The sequence below is a fragment of the Lichenostomus cassidix genome, chromosome 4, assembly GCF_008360975.1.
Source record: "Lichenostomus cassidix isolate B80296 chromosome 4, HeHo_3.0, whole genome shotgun sequence".
NCBI classification, from domain to species: Eukaryota; Metazoa; Chordata; class Aves; order Passeriformes; family Meliphagidae; genus Lichenostomus; species Lichenostomus cassidix.
The window spans coordinates 15,990,391-16,010,487 of record NC_139484.1 but is presented as its reverse complement, the minus strand read 5'-3'; the positions used below and the strand labels follow the sequence as shown (position 1 = coordinate 16,010,487).

At 35.9% G+C, this 20,097-nt stretch overlaps 1 protein-coding gene across 9 annotated transcripts in view; it reads left to right on the top strand.

Annotated features, from left to right (window-relative positions):
• Window positions 1–20,097, top strand: part of CCSER1 (coiled-coil serine rich protein 1) — a 621,919-nt gene that overhangs the window by 388,323 nt on the left and 213,499 nt on the right. For 8 of the 9 annotated variants that reach the window (XM_085058017.1, XM_085058025.1, XM_085058019.1 and 5 more), the window contains one exon: window positions 8,098–8,175. In XM_085058017.1, coding sequence (XP_084914143.1) covers window positions 8,098–8,175 — 78 coding nt within the window. Of the gene's footprint in view, window positions 1–8,097; window positions 8,176–15,450; window positions 15,763–20,097 lie in introns of those variants that run through there. The other variant, XM_085058023.1, reaches the window with a different exon arrangement.

Below are 20,097 nucleotides of genomic sequence, written 5' to 3'. Positions count from 1 at the left end.
TGGCCAGCAAATGATAAAAATGTGCCTGCCTCATGCAGTTGCTGCTGGGACAACTTGAAAATGACCCTTTCATTGCATTTGTACTGTACTCTCCTAATGCCACAATCGTGAATCCCATTCCTCAGGACAGCAATCTGTAAAATTGTTGTAAATACTTAGCTCTGTGAGGTTTAATTAATGCCAGAAGCCTTCAATAAGCAACAGCTGCAGTTTGGACTGTGCTGATTTAATGATTCTTGCACTCTGTCTAATGCAAGTTCTGTTAAATCCCTGTATCAAGTGACTGGCACTGGCATGAATCACATCCCACCAATGTCCCTGCGTGCACCAAGGCAATAGAAACCTCAAACCAACAGAAATATTTGAAGTATTTGACAGGCAGTGCACTTAAATATCTCCACTTAGAGGCCTAAAGGACATGTTAGCATCTCACATGGTAGGGAGGGAAGAAAAACATAACAAAAAATTAACAAATGCCTTTGATAATTTCAAAAGTTAATAAAACAACTCCCCCAAGAAAAACCTTATATTAAATGTTTTGCAGAATAATCCATTCGTGATACTACAGGATTTTCATAATGCTGTTAAGTTGCATTGTATTTGTTTAACCAGAGAGTTTTTCCTTTGATGAATACTGATAATCACAAAAAAAAAAAAAAAAAGAAAAAAAAGAAAACCCCGTGAAGAAAATTATGGAAAAATAGCTCCAACCCTTCCAAAACAGATGTTTCGGACAGACTGAAATTCTGTTTGTGTACCCATGCAGAACCTGGCAGCATTTAAAGTCACATCTACCATGAAAGTGATAAATGTGGTTGTTCTGAAAGGGGATAAAGGAAGAAAAAAACCCAAAGTTATAAACTGTGCTTTCTTTCTTAGCTAAATGTGGTAGGTTTGCGTCCATTTACATGTTAGCTTTGTGTGTGTCAGCACAACTCTGCCAGCTGAATGATGAGCATACCAACGAGAGGTGATGTTGTGGCAGTACCTTCCAGTGAAAGCAGAAGGGCAGAAATCTGTCTAATCCATGTTTTCCTACTCTAGGTTCCTACAGTTAATTCTCACTAGACTATGAGGAAGATAGTGTGCTACTCACATGAAACAAATACTTGAAATACATAAGTTTATATCTTTGTTTAAGGAGTAGGATTTTCTAAGGATTTTTTTATTTCTGAAAAACATGAACATGAGTTTACAAGCAATTTAATTAGAGACTTTATGTCTCACCTCCATTTCAGCTAGTAAACATAGGAAAAACATGATTTAAATGGATTTAAACCTGTTTATTCTTGATGATCAAGCATTTTAAAGCTGATGGGTTGAAAATTGGTGTGTATAAAACCACTAACCAGTTTCACATCAAGTGGGGCTATTTAATACCATTCAGTTAAGTAAGTGAGAGCACTAATTGAGGAGAGTTCTGTGATATCCATTTAGATAAAAATGCTAAAGTACTGTGAATCAATGGTGTGCAAGTTGGATCTTTGAACTCAAATGTGTAGCTCTTTGCAGTAATCTTGCAATTCAGTATTGCACTGAATACTCCTCACTGTTGTGGGCTCTGAGAAGGTAACTGAGCCCAGAAATTCCTATCTAAAGTGAGTGTGTTGAATTTAATGGTGTGAAGAAGTCTGCTTTTCTAGGACATGAGATTTAGACTACATATGTATGCAGCACTCCATAACTCTGTATGTGGTTTCACATGACCTTGAAAAATTAATCACTTATTGACTATTCTTCAACTATTGATGGGATGATCAAGTCAATAGTGCTAATGTGGGGTTTTTTGTGTTTTGCTGCTGTAAGGCTTTGTGTCCCAGTGTCACCATTTCTGAGTTATCAAACTGGGATAATAATGTCTCCTCATCTTGTCTGTTGGGTGTTTTATGTTTTGGAACAGCATTTTATTTGTCTAGGTGGTCCTAGCAGTCAGTGTGGCAGTGAAAATCCAAGGATATATGGGTTGAGAGAGATACACTTCTTTTTTTAGATGAGCTACTATAAGGCTTAGTAATATCTTCTTGGACATCTGGATGCAACCGGAACACAAATTAAAACTAGCAACAATGCTTATTAAAAGTTCAAGACTATTTGTAGAGATAATTTGTACATGAGCTCCTGTGCTTGATGTGTCAGCCTTTTGAAGGGTTATGACTGCACAGCTGCTTGTTTTTTCTTACCTTCCAGTAACTTTCTCAGGTCTTGGTTTTTTTTTTTGTTGTTGGGTGTTAAGACTGGCATCACTTGTTGTGGCCATATTATTCACAGAGTGTGACTATATAAATTCTTTATTGTGTTGCATTATTCAAAGCATGCCATGGCCGTGTTTGGGCCATATGTGATTTGTGTTTTTTGGTTTTTTGTTTCTTTGTTTGTTTGTTTTGAGTTTTGCTTTTTTTGTTTTTTGTTTGGTTTTTTGTTTCTTGGTTTGGTTTGGGTTTTGTTGTTGTTGCTTTATGGTTTTGTTGGTTTTTTATAAGAGATGTGATCACTTGAAAAAGTTCCCTCTATATTTGTTATGACGTGTTTACATAGATTTATCTAAAAGTAGCCATGGGAGAAATAATCAGTCAGGAAATGACAACTTGCTATTGAGATTTACAGAATGACTGTTTGATAGAAATAAGCAATATACAGGTACTGCTTTAAAATATGAATTATAAATTGTAATAGCAATTTAGTATTCTGTTGATGCAACAGATAAAACAGTAAATAATTAATCAAAATACATCTGTTAAAAATTCTCCTGATTCAAGAAATGCAATTGGGTTTTTTTACACATGGAATAAAGATATCTCCCACTGTAAAATACTATATTTTGAAGTATCTTCCCCGGATACTTTTGAAAAATAACTTAAAACCTCAAGTATATTTGCAAAATCCTTGTTCTGAAATTCTGAGAAGCTCTCACATACCTGTAAACATTTATTTTTAATTTTCCGGCACATACATGAGTGGCAATAGCAATGTTTACAGTACAGCACGGTCCAGTCAAATAAACGATTCAGAAGATACCATTTTAAAGACTGTTTTCCTGTCTCTGACATTTGTCAGCTCAGTGGACTAGGAGATTCACTTTTTGTGTGTTTTCTGTTTCTGATTAGATAGACTGTGCTCTCAAAGTTTGGAGTCATCTTTTATTGGTAAGGTCATACAGCACTCAGCAAAAGAGAAAAGTTTTTATGTTGCAGAACTTGGGGATGAAAAGTTTAACACATTACTTGGGATTATAAGGATTTCAAAACTTAAAACAGTAATAACTCTCTCTGGTTAGGATCTAGTAAACATTTACAGTACTGTAGGGTTAGCTGGCATGTCTGCAGCAGAACTTGTAACTTGTCAGAGATTTTAAACCTTGCTAAATATTGTTGCTCTTCAAAGAGCTTTTATGAAGTGATTGCATTTTTAGAATTTTTTTTTTTCCTTAAATGTCTTCAGACTTGTCAGTAACTAATTACTGAAGTATTGCAAACTGCTTGGGGACAGGCTTGTCTTCCCTTTCTTGATTCATACCTGGGTATCCTGTTCTGATAGAAATCAAAGCAGACGGTGTGCAGTCTTTCATTCCAGATGCCATATTTACCATATGCACAGAACATTGCCTTGTGTTGTACAAAAGTCTCATAATGTAATAACTGAAAAACTATTTTTGTTTGTCTAAGAGTCCTATGTGAAAGCTGTGAAATGTTCTCTGAAATTCCATGTCGCTTTGGTGTTTGTTGTTTACAGTGATTTGACAGAACTATAGCTCTGAATGAAACCTGCCTTTGTGCATAGTTGGGTTCATTCCCACCAAGTTTTCTGATGTTTTTCTCCTGATCAGTGGAGTAGTCCCCTTGGGGATGGTCACACCTGTTTGTCACTGCTATTCCAGAGTAATGCCTCTAAATTTGTTGTGGCTATTTAGCACCTCAGCTCTCAGTACATTTATGTGTGGATAGCTGAACCAAGCTGTAGCTGTTTTCTCCTGCTGTGCTCAAGAGACAGCTGGGCTTTTTGCTGGGCTTCACCAAGTGTTTTCAAGTGTGATGTGACTCAGCTGTAGCACAGCTGATCACTAGAGCTAAACTGTATCTGATATGTTTTCTTCCCAAACTGAGACTTAAACCCATAGGGACTCAATTTCTATGGAAATAGCCATCATAAAATCAAGTTTGTAGCTCATTGTAGTCTGTAAATTAGGTAGAATAGATGGTGGAAAGCAGATTTTTTTCTACTTGTTATCCCTTTTCTCTCTGTCTAACTGCTGCTCTTGATTAAGTTTAATCCCAAAGCACATCAGAATTAAAAGACTTTGCATTTTTATAAGTCTTCTAAAGAGCAGCTTTTTCTCTCCATTTCTGTGGTGAACATAAGTTGTTATTCACAGTGTGGTAAATGCCTGAAGCAAGGGAAACAGTCCCATATAAGTTGTAAATCTGGCTGCAGTGTTGGTGACAATTGTAGGTTGTTCTGGATCAATGCTGAGAGGAAACATAGGAACACCATATTTGTCTTCCTTAGGTTTTAGAATAAACTGTACAGACTATAGGAGAGAGAGATAAAAAGTTAATTTATGAGATTTTACTTTTTTTTAATCTAAGTAACAATAAAGGTGAAACAGACATTCAAAAAAAGAAACTTTAATATGCTATCAATTAGACAAAATACATTTCTTAGGGATTAAAGCCACAGATGTACTGGACACTAGAGTTTTGATTCCTCCAAAATAGCTGGAGCAGTAAGTTTTGCTCCTTGATTTAATATGACCATTCAAAGTCTTTTTCAGGCATTTTCTTTCTGGAATTTGCAATTAAACAAAGCACCACAAGTGGTCACCATGCTGTCACTGGTAGGGAACGGAATAAGAAAATAGTCACAAAAAGTAACTTTAAATAACTTCACAGTCAAAGGTATGAAAATTGTTTCAGAACTCTTCTGTTTGGAGGAGGAATTTTAGAAAGCCAGTGTCATGTTTCAAGATACATTAGCCTATACTGACTCCCTAAATATGATAGTCTGCTAGTAAAAGACTTCTATTCTGTTTGTCTTTCAGTGTTAAAGACTAACTGATTTTCTCACTACTCTGTCTTACATTTCACTTTTCTATTTTATCTGTAATATTTCTATTTGCCTGTTATCAGCTGATGTCTGTTATCTTACTTCCAGCACCTTTCGGTGACTTTTTACAAACATAGTAATAAAACAGTAAGTATTCAAACCATGACACTCTTGTACACGAGATAGTTTGAGATATAAACTACTTGTGAGCTAATTCCCATGTGAAGAAATGGATAGGAACAGGACCTTTATTAGTCATGGTTTTATTCTTTTCAATAAGCTTGGTAAAATACCACAGTAATCTCAATAATTTAAGCAACTGCAATGATTGAGAAAATGTCCTGGCATGTGGTTTTTCTCTACCTCTCAACATGCACACTCTTACACACACGTGTATGTCAGAGAGAGGGGGTACAATGGATGTTGCTGGCAATGTTGCTGTTAAATAGCCAACAGCTCTTCCTGCCTTTTAGCTAATTAGGATGAACTCAGGGAATAAAAGTTTTTCATGCTCTGATCTGTGTCACCTGCAAATGCAGTTTCATGCTGTTTATTTTAGTAAGAGGCAATAAGAGCACACAGAACGGTAAGAAAACATGTTCGTTTATGCTCTCTCTGAAAAAGTCACCTAGAAGTACTTTGGCTGATCCTAAAAATATATTTTTAAATAATTTATTTGGTCCCTTCTTGGTCTTTAGAGAGGCAAAGGTATCTGTTTTGTTTATCCTGTAAAGAAAAAGGATGAGGAAGGATATATTTGCAGCCTTTTTCCTACATAATATTGTTGAGAATGTGGAGCTGACTCCTTTCAGATACACAGAGAAAGGGCAGAAAGGAAGAGGTTGAGACAACTGATTTTCCTGTGATTCTATGAAATATCACAAAAGGAAAATGGGAGCATTAAGGAAGAACCTTATACTGTGTTTTGACTTTCTCAAAATCCTTACATTGTAACACAGACTTGTGAAAAAGCTTCTGTAAGCGTAGTTTGTGGCTGGGGAGAATTGGATAGGGTGCAGCATTTGCAGTGGGTGGTGTGGAGACTGGGTCACATATGGAAAAAGTCAATAATTATTCAATTTCACTAGAATGCATCTGAAAGAAATAATTTTGGGGTTTTAAAATAGCAAGAAGGTCTCAAGGAAGTTTCAGGACTTGAACTTTAAAAATTGCTTAAAAATGTTACTTTATCATAGTAACCATCCCCTGGAATAATGCTGTGAGTGTAATAGAAGGCTGCTGTGGCAATAGATGTCCAGGTAACTTCTTTGTTATGAATCAATGTTAAAGCATGCTACGTGGCTGGTGAAGATCTTTCATTTTCTGTATTGCTATAATTGAGAAAAAGGAAGGTGGTTTTAGTTCCAAACATTCTTTTCCATCCCTGGGCATTTGGAAATTTTCAGTTTTTCCCATTTGTGTTAGTTAGCTTACCAAGAAGTAAATAAAAAGGATTGCCATGTTAATGTGAAGTCAGTAGTTTGATATGTTAAAAATGGATCTCACTGCATATACATAGTTAAATGAGTAGCTCAGGGAAAGAAAAGGATTTTGTTATTCTGACCTTTTGAACTTTCCCAACTAATTTGTTACTTTAATGAATAGTTAGATTTATTCTGGTTTTAAAATTGCTTTTTCAAAATACATATTTGTGAATCCATAGATCTGGTAGACAAATTTAAACAGATACACAGTTTAATGCTGGTATTGGTCCAATCACTACATTACTTGGAACACCCATGTGTATGCGTCTGTAACTAGAAAATTCATTTAGCTTCTGACCAGTAAAATGTGGTTAAATAAGGTAGCATATATATCATAATATCTGTTTTTTATACATGTAAAAGTGCTCTGGGCAGTGGACTAGCAAATTCAAACCTCGAGAGGACAAAGCATTTCTGTCAGAACTAGGGTTACCTTTCCTATGAATTCAGTTTTAACTTGGTTGTTACATGAGCAAATGAGGGCTCAAGTGTTTTATATAGGTGAAGAGATCAGTCTGAATTCTGTTTTTCCCACCCCTGTTTGAGGAGCTGAAATACTTAAGATAAAGGTGTTGACTTCTTTCTGCTGTTTACTTAATGTAGTGATGTGCATACCTTGCCTTGAATCAAATAATATGAGAACTTGAGAGTCAATTAACTTGAAATTGAATTTAAACAAATTCTATTCTATTGTAATACATACCTGTCAGTAGCATTCAAATATATTTTGTAGATCATGAGGACTTTGAGTTCAAGGTAAGTATATTTGTGGATATAGCTGAAAACTGAATCAGTAAGCAGGAAAAATAAATCAGTGCAGTAAAGAACTTTGCATTCTCCTTCCCCTCCTCTGTGCCTTTTCCTGCCTTACCCCCTGTATTTACAGTTGTTTTATCAAATACCTCTTCCTGGAAACTAAAATAGTATGCTCAAGGGCTTGATGAGGAGCAACATTTCTGCTTAGTGATCAGTTTCAAAAGAAATACCAGAATCTGGGTTGGTTTTGGTGTCAAAGCAGCTAGATACCTTTCCTCAAGCCTGTTCAGAGATTCCATGCCACACTTCCAAATATTACTGAGCTACAGAGGGACAGGGATGGGAAAAGCACAAAGTGCAATACCCAAGAAATGTTTAGGATTTGCTAATATGTTTCCATCAGGTGAGGGGGGAAGTCATCTCAGCATTGTGATCTTTGCATATCCCTTAATGTTTAAAAAAAAAAAAAAAAGAGTAGATGGTTTCTTTGCTGTAGGGATGGTAGTTGTGTTTGTAGCTGCTTGGTGCTTTGTACCTCTATCTGCTGTGCTCTGTGTCTGCTGCAGTGACATCCTTGTGGGCCCAGCTGCACCACAGAGCTGGGCTGTCTGAGTCCACCCTCTGTTTAAGAGAAAGGTAACTTCACAAAAGGATATAACAGGAAGGAAATCAACCTCCCAGTGTAAATAGTGCCATAATAAATCTATTTCTTAACAGCTGGCCGTGCATGAGTTTGGAATTTCTCTGGGTATTTGTAGCTGCAAAGCTCAGTGAGGAAGAACATGACTCACCTATGCAATGTTATTTTGTTTTACAGGAAAAGGCTCAGTGCTTTCAGAAGGCTCTTGCTTCCCAAGCAGATAAATCCACACAGACAGAACTCGTAGGCCATGATGTAAGTAGCTGTATCAAACAGTACTTTTTATCATCTTTGTGGGTGTTCAGACTTCTGTCAGATGGTTTGCCTCTGCTGCTTTTGTGTCCATCCATGGAGTTGGTCATTCTAAAATACCTTCAGAAACACGTGAACATAGTTACAACTGCCTGCCAGCAGACCAATGCCCTGTTGACTTTAGGCATTACAAAGAGCTGAGAATTTGCATAAATGAATGTGGATGGTACATATTAGCATATTGGAATATTTTTTCAATATTTATTTGCACACTTACTAACACTTCAATGTGGTTTTTATGTTTATAATTGTTATATGCTGTCCAAACAAGATTTGAAATTTAAAAGATACAGTTTTGCCACATGATGTTAAAGTTCTGTTTTCCTGAAGAGCATCTATCAGAATTTCTCCTAGAACATGTACTGATGGTGTGTATCCTCATGCAAGAACATAGTCAAGGAAGATTCCTTAACTGTAGAAATATTGTTTCCCCAGTTCTTCTAACTGGAAATACTCTCTCTGTGGGACATTTCTTGAATACGTGTAGGAGATTCACTTGTTTACATGAGCCTTTTGAATAATCTTTGATTAAGAATGCTACTATGTGGAACATTTAGCATGGTTGTATTCCGTGATTTGTGCAAAGTTTAACAACAATTCTTACCAAAAACTGCTTTGCAAAATAAGGCTGTGGTTGTGCATTGGTATAGATCAACATGCTGATTCAAATTTATGGAAAGAACTCTGGAATTAAAGCAGGCTTTGAAACATTCCTTTTAGCATGTTTTGTGTCAGTGGAGCATTAAAGTTTTGTCTTCCAAATCTTTGGATAGTCCTCTGAAGATAGAAACATAAAAATTTCATGTTCTAATCTGAAAAGTTTTATCTGCAGTGATTTCTTTTTTGTGGGTTGCTGAATATGAACTCTTGCCTTTTACTGTGTCTGTGGAGTAATGTTTGGTGGAATTTACTGAAACTCTGAAGTGTGCATATCTTACTGGTAAAAAATGCATAATATTCAGAAATATTTAAAAACATTTTTGTATGCTGCAAGACTATATCTACTTCTTCTGTGACTAATTATCCTTAACAATACTTTTTTATACCTTAGATGTTAAATAGAAGTCTTCCACTGAAAATGGCAACAGGAAATTTGTAAAGTTTGGGGGGTTTTTTGTGGTGTTTTTTTGATTTTTGAGTTATGTTGTTTGCTTGGGAGTTTTTTAAGCAGATGTGGTTTAATGCATTTGTTTTTTCTCTCCCAAATCAAATATGTGGTACTCGTGCTGCAGGGATTCATGCTGTTAGCAGTTTATATCTTCTTTCCCTTTTTCTAGTCTGTGTTCCCTTGGAGTTTGGTGGGGAGTGGAAAATAACATTAGAAGCTCCTCCCCCAAACAGGTACAGTTTTCTGGCTGAGATTTGAGTATTAAATGTCATAATAACAATAATAAGTGAAATAAATCCTTTTCTTTAGCAGCATTCTCTTCAATTAGTGGAACATATTTTTCAGACTTCCCTGGTAAAGTGCCCACCTTGTCATGGTTGCAGTAATATATTATCTCATACAGGCTGTTGCAATGCAAGAACAAAAGGAAATATTGAATATTTTTCTACGGAAGAACACTTCACCTGTATTTATCTGATAAAGAGTACTTGTGAAAATTCTGTTGCAAGGGATTGATTGCAGAGAAATTTGAATTAATATACAGGAGTAAGGCAAGCCTGCTATGATCACCATGAGGGGAACTCAGTGAAGAGGAATGTGCAAATTAATAGTGTTAACACTTCTTGTAATATTGTCAAAACTTTTTGCTCTTTTATTTATCCGATTGTGCAGCTTTTCTGTGAAGAACAGCTATTAATGGTTGGTTCAACTGTGTTTCTGTTCAATCCAAGTGGCAATTACATTTCTGTTCTTTGCTTTTGCATGAGATTTTAAAGAGCAAGTTGTAACTGTGGCAAGTATTATCTGTACATCATTTATTCAGGATGTCAGTAAGTGTGTATAACTGCAAGAATGTTGTGATAATATGAAATACAACTAAATAGAAAAACATGAAACGGATTAGAAAATACAAGATGTATTTTTCACCCTATTAGCTACACATTCTGAGAATAGCATATACATTGAATATTTAAAGTCTGGTTTAAGAGGTAAGCAGAAAATTTAAGTTTGTTTCATAACTGTGGATTTGCTGCTTTAATTAAAAAAAACAAACCAACCAAACAAAAACCCTCACATTTTTATTTTTCCTTAATTCAAATTTAAAAGCTTTCAATACTGTGTTAAAAGTGCTACCAGGAATTTGTGTCGCATTATTTCATAAATGTAGTACAAATATAGATACACATTACACGGTGTAATAATTCAGAAATGCTTAAGACAGTGCCTCTGTGAGTGGTTTGGTTTTTTGTCTTATACATTCTTTTGTTTCATGGTGTAATCTTAGAAGTTACCTATTTTGTGGTTGAAAAAACAGGTTAGCCCCCAAAATAAAACAAGGCTTGAGGTATTTTGACTTCTGTACAACCTCTCCAGTAGTTAAGAAATCACTCTTTAGCCTTGGAGTTCATTTAGATGTGTCATTAAAAGTAAATGGAAGTTCTGACTTTGACTTAGATGAGGAATTAATCCTTTTGTCTGTAGGGTGTACAGTAATAAAAAAAAGCTGGAGGCAAGTCTATATTTAGGAAGGAATGGGTGAAGAAGGAGGAAATGCAGTGTTTCACAGGGAAGAAATGTTCTTGTTTCTATGGACTGCTCTGACAAAGCTTAAACAGTATTGGGTGTTTTGGGTGAGTGTTTGAGTGGTTACCAGAATGGAAGTTGTTATAGTTTATTTTATGTTAGCGGCTATACCGTAATTACAGTCAGAATCTGACTATCAAGATGATCAGTAAAGTTTGGATCATCCAATCTCCTGCAATACCTTTAAATTGTTGGATAATACTTCTGATAGATCTCCAATTATTTTCCTGTACAGCACACAGAGATTTTTCAGCTGAAATTGCTTTAGAGTACTGTTTTAGCAAGCAAGTAGGAGATAAAGTCTGTAGCAGTAAAGATAATGTTTCTCATAAAGAACTGTTTGAACTGGAAAGCAGTCTTCCAAATGTCTTTTCTGTATTAAAATGGTCTAATATGAAACTTAATTACGGAATTAAAACATGAAGTTTAAAATAATTTTTGATAAGGACAAAAGAGGGTCTTCCATGATGAGAAATGCTCAGTGTCCTTAAGTGATTAATATGACCACTTTACTACTTGAGTAAATTGAAAGTAGAATATCAACACAAGTACTCTGTGTATTCCAGGGAGGACGTTAGAAAATACTCAAGGTTTCTTAAAAAAGGCTAATTGCTTTCTAGTGCAATATGTCAAAGGATCTTCATCTTATGATAGTCCTAAATTTATTCTGTTTTCCAATATGTGTTCTGAGAATCATTTAAAACACGCTGGGAGTCTTGCAGAAGGAGCCATGTGCACAACAGATTGATGTTGAGGCTGCTAAATAATAAATTATTAATGTGTCTTCAGTAATCAATGCCAGTTTAACCTCCTTCACCTTCCTGTAGTTGCAAAGTCTTCTTTTATTGAGAGACCAAGAAATAATTTCTTTCATGTCGATCAGGTTGCTAAAATGGACCGGAAGAGGAATAGTTGCAGTCAGCTAGCACTGGGACTGATTACAAGATCAAGTTCAGGGGATACAAATCTAATAATGGCAGCTAGTGAAATAGGTAGTCCAAAGTATCATGCAGGTATCACACAAGCACTCTGCAGTATGTGCCACTGATGATTAGTGTTCATTAAAATGTGTCTCAAAACTGAATTAAACAATCACAGCACAATTCTTATTTCTGTCAGCAAGGGAAGTACAGCTCAGCACCACTTTGTCAGTCTTTATCAGCCTTTGGATTAAAAGAGTTGGTACTTAATTTTATTCTCCACAAAGTAGAAATTCATAAGAGCTGACATGTTTTCTGCAATATCTTTTCTGTATTTGCCTTCTGTTGATATTACAGGTTTCATATCTGAGAACTGCTATTCTGTTTGTTCTTTGTCTTTCATCCTGAGAGTAAAGCTGATGGAAACAGGCTTTGGACTAGTCCTAAGCTCATTCCCCATTTAATGAGCATTCTTTCCAGTGCAGTGGTCCTTACATTTTGTATGATGCTTCTGAAGTCTCAGACAGCAAATCTGTGTACTGCTGCTCTCAATTTGCTGCAGCTTGCTTTGCACAGCTACAGACAAAAATCACCTTTCTTTGGTGATCACCAGCGTTGTGTTTATAATGGTGCTGTGCGATAGATGAAAGGGCACTGACTTTTATCACGTGTACAATTATGCAATTGAATTCTTAAAATCCTTACTGATACATATTTTAGGGTGTTTTTGTAGCTTGCTCTGCCTTACCTTGGATAGCATGCCTCCCTTAACCTCTCAAAACCTGAGCACTGTCTTTTGCAGAGCCTCTGTGTTTCATTAGGAGAGAGTAGAAGACAGAGGTGAATGCTGTAAGTCTTCTCAAGCACCTCCCTGCTGTGCTTCTTTCCTCCCAGCAGCCAGCCGGCTGGTATGGTTTGTGGATACTGTTAAGGGACTCTGTTGCATTGTGTTCTCTGCTCCAGGAAGGCAGGGCAGCAGAATACTGAAGTACTTGAACTTCTTGAACTTTCCAGTCTAATCTAAATGTGTTCCTGCCCAGTATTGTGTAGTCTGTTACAGGATGAAGTGAGTTGTGTTTTGCCACCTAAACTGGAAAATGCATCCTGCTTCTGCCTCCCCTCCTCTTCCTCGAGACTGGTGCCCTTCTGCTATTGTATTTTACTACTGGGTTATTTTTCTCTATTTATTTCCTTTTTGTCTTTGACTTTGTTTTCTAATGTATAGAGTGAAATAATACAGACTTGTGCATAACATACCTTTCCCTAATGCAATTTTTTAAAATACCCTTAGAAATCAAGCCAGCCATTAACCATTTCGGTATTTGCTTTGATTGTATGTCTGTGTATCTATTCATATCTGCATATCCAAGTTGTTCTTGACATGCTGCATCCTTTCCTACAACTTCCTCTAGCTTTCATTTTCTCTTCTTCTCATGTCCAATTTCCCTTTTTTACTATCAAATATCAAAATACCATTTCAAAATCTACGTGGTTTAGGGTGTCCTATGTGTGCAAATTGTCAAACTTTGATGATGTCAAACTAGGATGATACCTTTTTTGGTGCTAATGATTGCCATCCACCAACCCTTGCCAAACACATTGCTTCACCATCAAACCCCTATATACTTGGTTGTTTGAATTACATTTAACCACCAAGTTATGAACAGGAATTAATTACTACAGCTGCTAACAGCAGGGAAGAATAGTTCAAGTTACTGGTGCCGAATTCGCCAGAGGACAAATGCTTGTGCTGAGGGTTTGGTGTTTGTGGTGCTATACAAAAAGTGATAAGAAGTTTTCACATAAATAAACTTCAGAAGTAAATGGGTTCTGGGACAGAAACTGAGGTGTGCCATATGAGAAAGACACTAAAATTCTGTGGCTGATTATCAACAGGGTATTGGGCATTTAATTTTTCCATCCCTAGGAGTAAAGAGCAATGAAGTTTGCATTCTGTAGTGATGCTTAATTGGTATGAATGATCTTCAGTTTTGATTTGTGGCATGCAAGTTGGCTTCTGGATGCTTGTATAGATAAGCTCTGTGCTGTTTAAATATTTATAGTAATGTGGTGATGATATTATAACTGAGTTTCCTTTTAGACCCGAAATTAATATAATACAAGTAGTCTCTGGATCTTTAAAAACCACTGTTTTCCTGTAATATAATCTTCAATAACAGTGCAATCTTTTCCTTGCCTTTTAAGTTTTACATCTGTCTACTTATTCTACATTTTTCTGTTATAATCTTCATCTGTCTTTGTGTCTGCAGTTATGCTGCTGCTATCTTCCTTTGAAAGTGCAATAAAATACGAGGTACTTTGAAGTATTGACAAAATTTACTAATTTTTGCTTAGATGTCTTTGGCTGGAGGAGAGGAATACGGGGAGAAGAAAAGAAAGGTGTTTAGTTATTGCTAATTATTCATCCTAGAAGTTGTGTTGGGTTAAGACAGAACTCTTCACACTTTTTGTGCTTTAGCTGCATCATTCTCTCCTCCTTAGAGCTCTCTAGAAGTTTACTTTTTCACTTAAGTATATCCATCTAGTGTTTTTGTATCATTTCTTACTTACATTAATTTTTGTGCTGTCCTTAGGAGTATGACTTACCAAAATTTCTTTCCAGTAGTGTACTTTCAGTATGTCCTAGTTGCATTATTTCTATTGTAAAAGTGCTACCAAGCAGTGCATGACTACTCTCAGTAGAAACTAAGTGAGCAGCTATCCCTAGAATTAATAGCAAATTCTTACTACATCCAGTCTGACCTGTTAACAATAAGGATAGGAAGAAGCAGAATGCTGAAGAACAGGATATTTGAATAGGTTGATTTGATTGAAATAAAAAAGCCATCCACCAGATTATACCTTGCTGACTGTTTATGCATTATGTTGAATACCAAGAGTGTCTTATTTGTGAGGACAGACAATAGAAGCACTAAACCTTTTGGATATTGTTCAAAAGAATGAACTGGGAATTCAGTAAAATACTCTCAACAACAATCAAAAATTCTGAAAAATAGCAGCATTTTGCAATAGGCCTTCAGTATATTTCCTTAAAAGAGAAAAATTTGATTTCACCTTGAAGAAAAGATCAACAAACAAAATAGAGAAATGTGGCATGGATAACCACTGCATTATTAGCAATGTGTATGAGTTTTGCTCCATTATTATATTTAGGATGTCTGCTTTTTATTACAGAATGATCTACTTACAAGTTTTATCATAATGTGGAAATGTTTTAACCTTGTGTGCATGTTGCATGTAGATTTCCTCAGTTGGCATAGACTGGCTCACTCCAGTGACCTTTTTCCAGTAAAAACATGGCATCTGTTGTACAAAAGAGTTTTCTGTCTAGAACGATGTCATGCACAAGCTGAGGAGTCACATTTCTGGTTTTGTTTGCATTGGCACTTAACTCATTGTGTTCATCATTAGTGTGAAAGAAGCTTTATTATTATGTGCTGACTGCATGCTGCAGAAACAATCATTTTTCGTTTACTTTGTGTTGCCATCAAACCATGCATCACTAAGTTTTCATTTCATTTCTTTTTTCTTTTCTTTCTTTTTTTTTTTTTTTTTTGTTTTGTTTTGTTTTGTTTGTTTTTAAAGGCCCTGTGGAACTCCCCATGTTCTGAAGGCTTAGTTTACAAACCTATCAGCATCTCATTGGTTCCATCATTATTAAATTAAAAAGCAACATCTGGACACTCTGCACTTACGGATTTAATTAAATACTGCTGTATATGAAATGAGCTGCAAGTTACCATTGCTGGCAAAATTCTACTTCTTAAGATAATATTTGTATTATGAACAATCAAACATATATTTTTTGGCAGTATCTTTATTATTAAATGTATCTATGAATAAATTATTAGTAAGCTATGACAAAGTTATTATCTGAAATAAAAATTATTCTTACCATTTTGTGCACTTAGTCATCCATTGGTGATTCACTGCAAGGAAAAAAATCCTTCAGTCATGCTTGTTTCTTGAGATTGAAAAATATATGTCTTCAAGATCTGGAAACCTGAGGAACCCATTATTTTTTAAAACCTGTATTTTTCATTTTCCAGTAATAATGCTATTGCACTGACTGTGCATACGGGGTCAGGACCTTTCAGTATGTGGTCTATCTGATAAATGTTCATAATGATGTACATAATTCTTATGTGGGATTCAAGAAACATTTCTTTAGGGTATTTGGTAAGCTTTTACAAGGCCAGAATTTACCCAGCTTTATCCCAGGAAATAGAAGAGCTGATCCTAAAAACATACACTCTGATTTTTCAATCCATTATAATCATAGCTTTAGTCTACTTTCTGTATAATTTTCCTGCAGCTTCTAGGAGATATGGCTAAAAGAGCATCAATGTGGGTGAAGCACACATTATGTTTGCTGGACATGACTGTGCCACTTGAGTGGATCGTAGTTGTCCAGAGGAGGTGGGGTGGGTGGGGAAGGGTAATTCCTAGTGTAGGGCTTTATTAAACAAGAAAACAGTGGAGTTCAGCACTGTCAATTGCTTCAGTGTAACCTTGCAAGGAATGACTTCATTCAAGAGGATGTGCTCTACACCCACCCTCACCAGGTAAGGTAAGAAGGTGCTTGTGCCAGCAGTATTCTTTATCCTTTTCTCCTAATGTATTTTCTTACTAACAAGGAACGATGCTCAAATCTTTGTGTTATGCCATTTCAATCAGGCCTCATAGTATATAGTAAGAACAGTTACTCAGCTGGAACAACAGTTTAGCACCTGTAGCTTTAATTTCAAAAAGAGGACATAGTTCATTAATTCAAAAATAACATTTTACCAGTTATTCTTAAATGGTGCAGAACTGAAAAGTATTCAGCTAAATACTCATGCCAGTCTTCAAAGGGAATGAACGTTCTTCAGAGTGGATGTTGCATTATGTTGGGTGATTCTGTACCACTTAACATGATGTTACTGTTTCTCAGTCTTATATTGTCTTCCCTTTGATGCTATCAGTCATCTTCAACATTCTCCCTTGCCCTTTTGGTCAGGCTGCCTGAACTCCTTTGTGTATGTAATTGCAAAACTCTTACTGTATTTGGTGGAAGGACCTTGAAAACCAATTAAGTAGTAAGTGCATAATTTAAAGAAACAACAGAAGCAAGCATGTGCATATTATCCTTTTGAACTTGACCTTCCTTGTTGAACTTCACTGTTACCATTCTTCCTTCTTTTCTTGGTCTAGAAAATGCTTTTTGTAATCACTGATAAGCACAGAAATGACTACCTCTTGCTGCTGTCTGTCATGCTTTCTATTTTCATCACTGTCTTTATTATGGTAATATTTTCAGTCTCTGTCAGATAATGCTCTTTGGAAGAGGATAGAGAGAACATTTTTCATTGTGATTCTTTGGCACAGAGATCTGTATTTTACTTAAAGATATATATATGTGGATAATGGAGAGGGTTATGAAAAAATTTTGTAAGTTAGTAAAAGAAGAAAAGTGTAATTTAAAAAATGCTTTCAGGATTCCAATGCGATCAAAATTAGTTTCACTTTCTAAATAAAAAAACTGTTTGCCTGTTCCTCCTAAGTCTGTGAAAGAATATGTTGAAGTACTCAAAGAGCTGGTGTATTTCTGTATCTGTTGCATCATAAAGGTGTTGCATGCAGCCGTTATTTCAATGCAAAACTGAACAAAGGTTTTTGGCTTTTGGGATAGAGTGTAAGAGTTGGGTTTTTCACTTTCCCATGAAATTGCCCATAATTTCCAATGCTTTTTGGCGTATTTTCATTTCTCTATAACTTAAAAAAATCGTATGAACCAATAAAATATTACTCGGGTTTAGTATTTTGCTCACCTAGCATTTGAATGATCTGGAAAAAATCATGATTGACAAGTACTGTTCAGACTTCAAGGATACACAATCAATACTTTGTATGCATAGGCATACAAATGCTAGTTTAATTAAAGTCTTAACAGTCTGAACAAAGATTTTTTTTTAAATTATTATTGCAGTAGAGAGTGATACTAGTACATGTAGTTCAAACAGACAAAAATTATATATAATGTTCCCTTTGCCTATCTCTTTCTTTGATGTATTGCTAACTCTTGCACAGCCTCTGTGATGTGCAGGTCAGTGGCTTCTGGTCACTTGTGGGAGCATTGCAGTAAATCTGCTATCACAACTGCTTGGCAGGAGTCTGATGGTAACATTAATTTCTTTCTCCTCATTCTGGGATCCAGTTGGGATCTCTCTTACATGTTTGTTAACATGTTGTACACCTTTCTCTTACCATTGATTTCAAGTTAATGTGACATCTCTGTTACCCCCACGACTGGTTTTACCACACTCCAAAGACTTCTTTCCTTTGATGGTGAGTAACTTCATAGCTGTGGAGCCTTTGGTGTCATCCAATGCCTGTAATTAGTTGGACTGCTTGTCACTGGAAGAGCATTCACAGAATAAGAGCTTGTCACTGGTATCTGTAAGGTACAATCATCTAGCTGACAAAACCAGCCCTGCCCTCCTGCCCACTACAAAAACCTTGCCATGGAAACCCTATAAAAGGTGTTACACCACACAGCTATATAAAGCTGAACAGCTGGTGCAAAAAGGGTAATAGTAACCTGGTTGTTTGGTAACTGCCCTTTAGAGCTGAAGTAAATGATCCAAATATCCAAACTATAAATATATCCAATATGCATGTAAATATCCAAAAATAAGGTATTCTGTAAATATCCAGAAATAAGGTGTTCTGTAAATATCCAAGTAAGCCAAGCAAAACCAAATCTTGGTGCCCATGTTGTTAGCTTGATCCAAAACCTGTGTCTTGTTGCAAGCAATGGTAACACCGTGTTAACAGAGATACAATGCTAAAACGGTATTGGCAAAATACTTTGTTCTCATTCTGAGCATTGGCATTTAACAGGTGCAGAGGTTTGTTATTTTAACTTAGCACACAGTGTTTGTCTCCATTTGATGCTTTGCTAGTGGTTCCAGATAACCTGAGTTTGCTTTCTGTGCTTTCCTCCAGGGACTTCTGAATGTGCAAGTGCAAAGCTGTTTCATACAGCACAGGGGGAAGAAAAGTAGAAATTTAGTCACTGGACTTGAAAGTAACAAAGGTGCAAAAATGTTACAGCTAGAGCAAATATTCTGTGATAAATGTTGAAAGGCTGAGAAGGAACAAGAGTGGTTTTAACAGTTATGAGCAGTTAAAAAGGCAGATGAATCCCAGAAAACCTGGAGTAGGATAGAGAGGCAGAAAGGTTACATCCTGCTTGAATTGAAGGCAGATTTTTTTTTTTTAAGGCAGTTTTCTTTTTTTAATTTTTGTTGGGTTTTTTTATTTAATCTTCTGAAGCTATTTCAATATGAAAACATACAGAACAGTGTGAATACTGGCATAGGAATTATTCTGCTGTACCTCAATACGCATTTGGGCCAACAAAGACTTCCTGTAGCTTACCATGTTTACAGAAGATGTTTAAAATAATTTCTAACATGATGATTAGACTTTTTGTGGGTGTAGGTACTATGTGCATGGGGAAAGGGCTGGAAATTTCATTGTTGTTGAGTACATAGGAGATCCGTGGCTTATCTTCTTAAACCGAGTTTACCCAGTTTTAAGCAGCGGTTTGTAGGTATATTTACACTATTTGGTCACTTCACTAGTATAAATTGTTCAGTATGCTTTAGACTTTTAGGTAAGTGTTAAAACTTAGGAGGATAAAGCCAGCACATCATACATGTTTTACTAAACAAACAGAAGGTGCCATTTCTATCCCTGACCTATTACTATTTCTTCCTCAATAGAACTGCACTGAGAACTATATCCGGATTGTGTACTTGGCCTTCTTTTCAAAACAGTGCTCTCTTAGTATTCATTTATTCATTTTTAGTAATGGAAGCTTCTACTTCTTAAGAGTCAACAGAATATTAACATTAACGATATAACAGCAAGAAGGAGCATGAAGGGAAAGGATTATGAATGAGATTTGGGAAATGGTAATGTGTTTCCTTTGTACTGTACAAAAAACCACTAAATTGAAAACAAAATCCACTGGATACTAGCAATAAAAGGCAAAAAACTTCTCTTTGGTTACCAGCAAATGCATTACAAAAAAAACCATGCAAAGATATATTTTTGTGTGTACATGTATTAAATCATGCTGGAGTTGAAAGTGCATGAATTAGATACCATACTACAACTTTATATTCAGTACCAGCTTCATTACTTTCAGGGAGAATTTAATTCATGTAAAAACAGCGAGGAAGA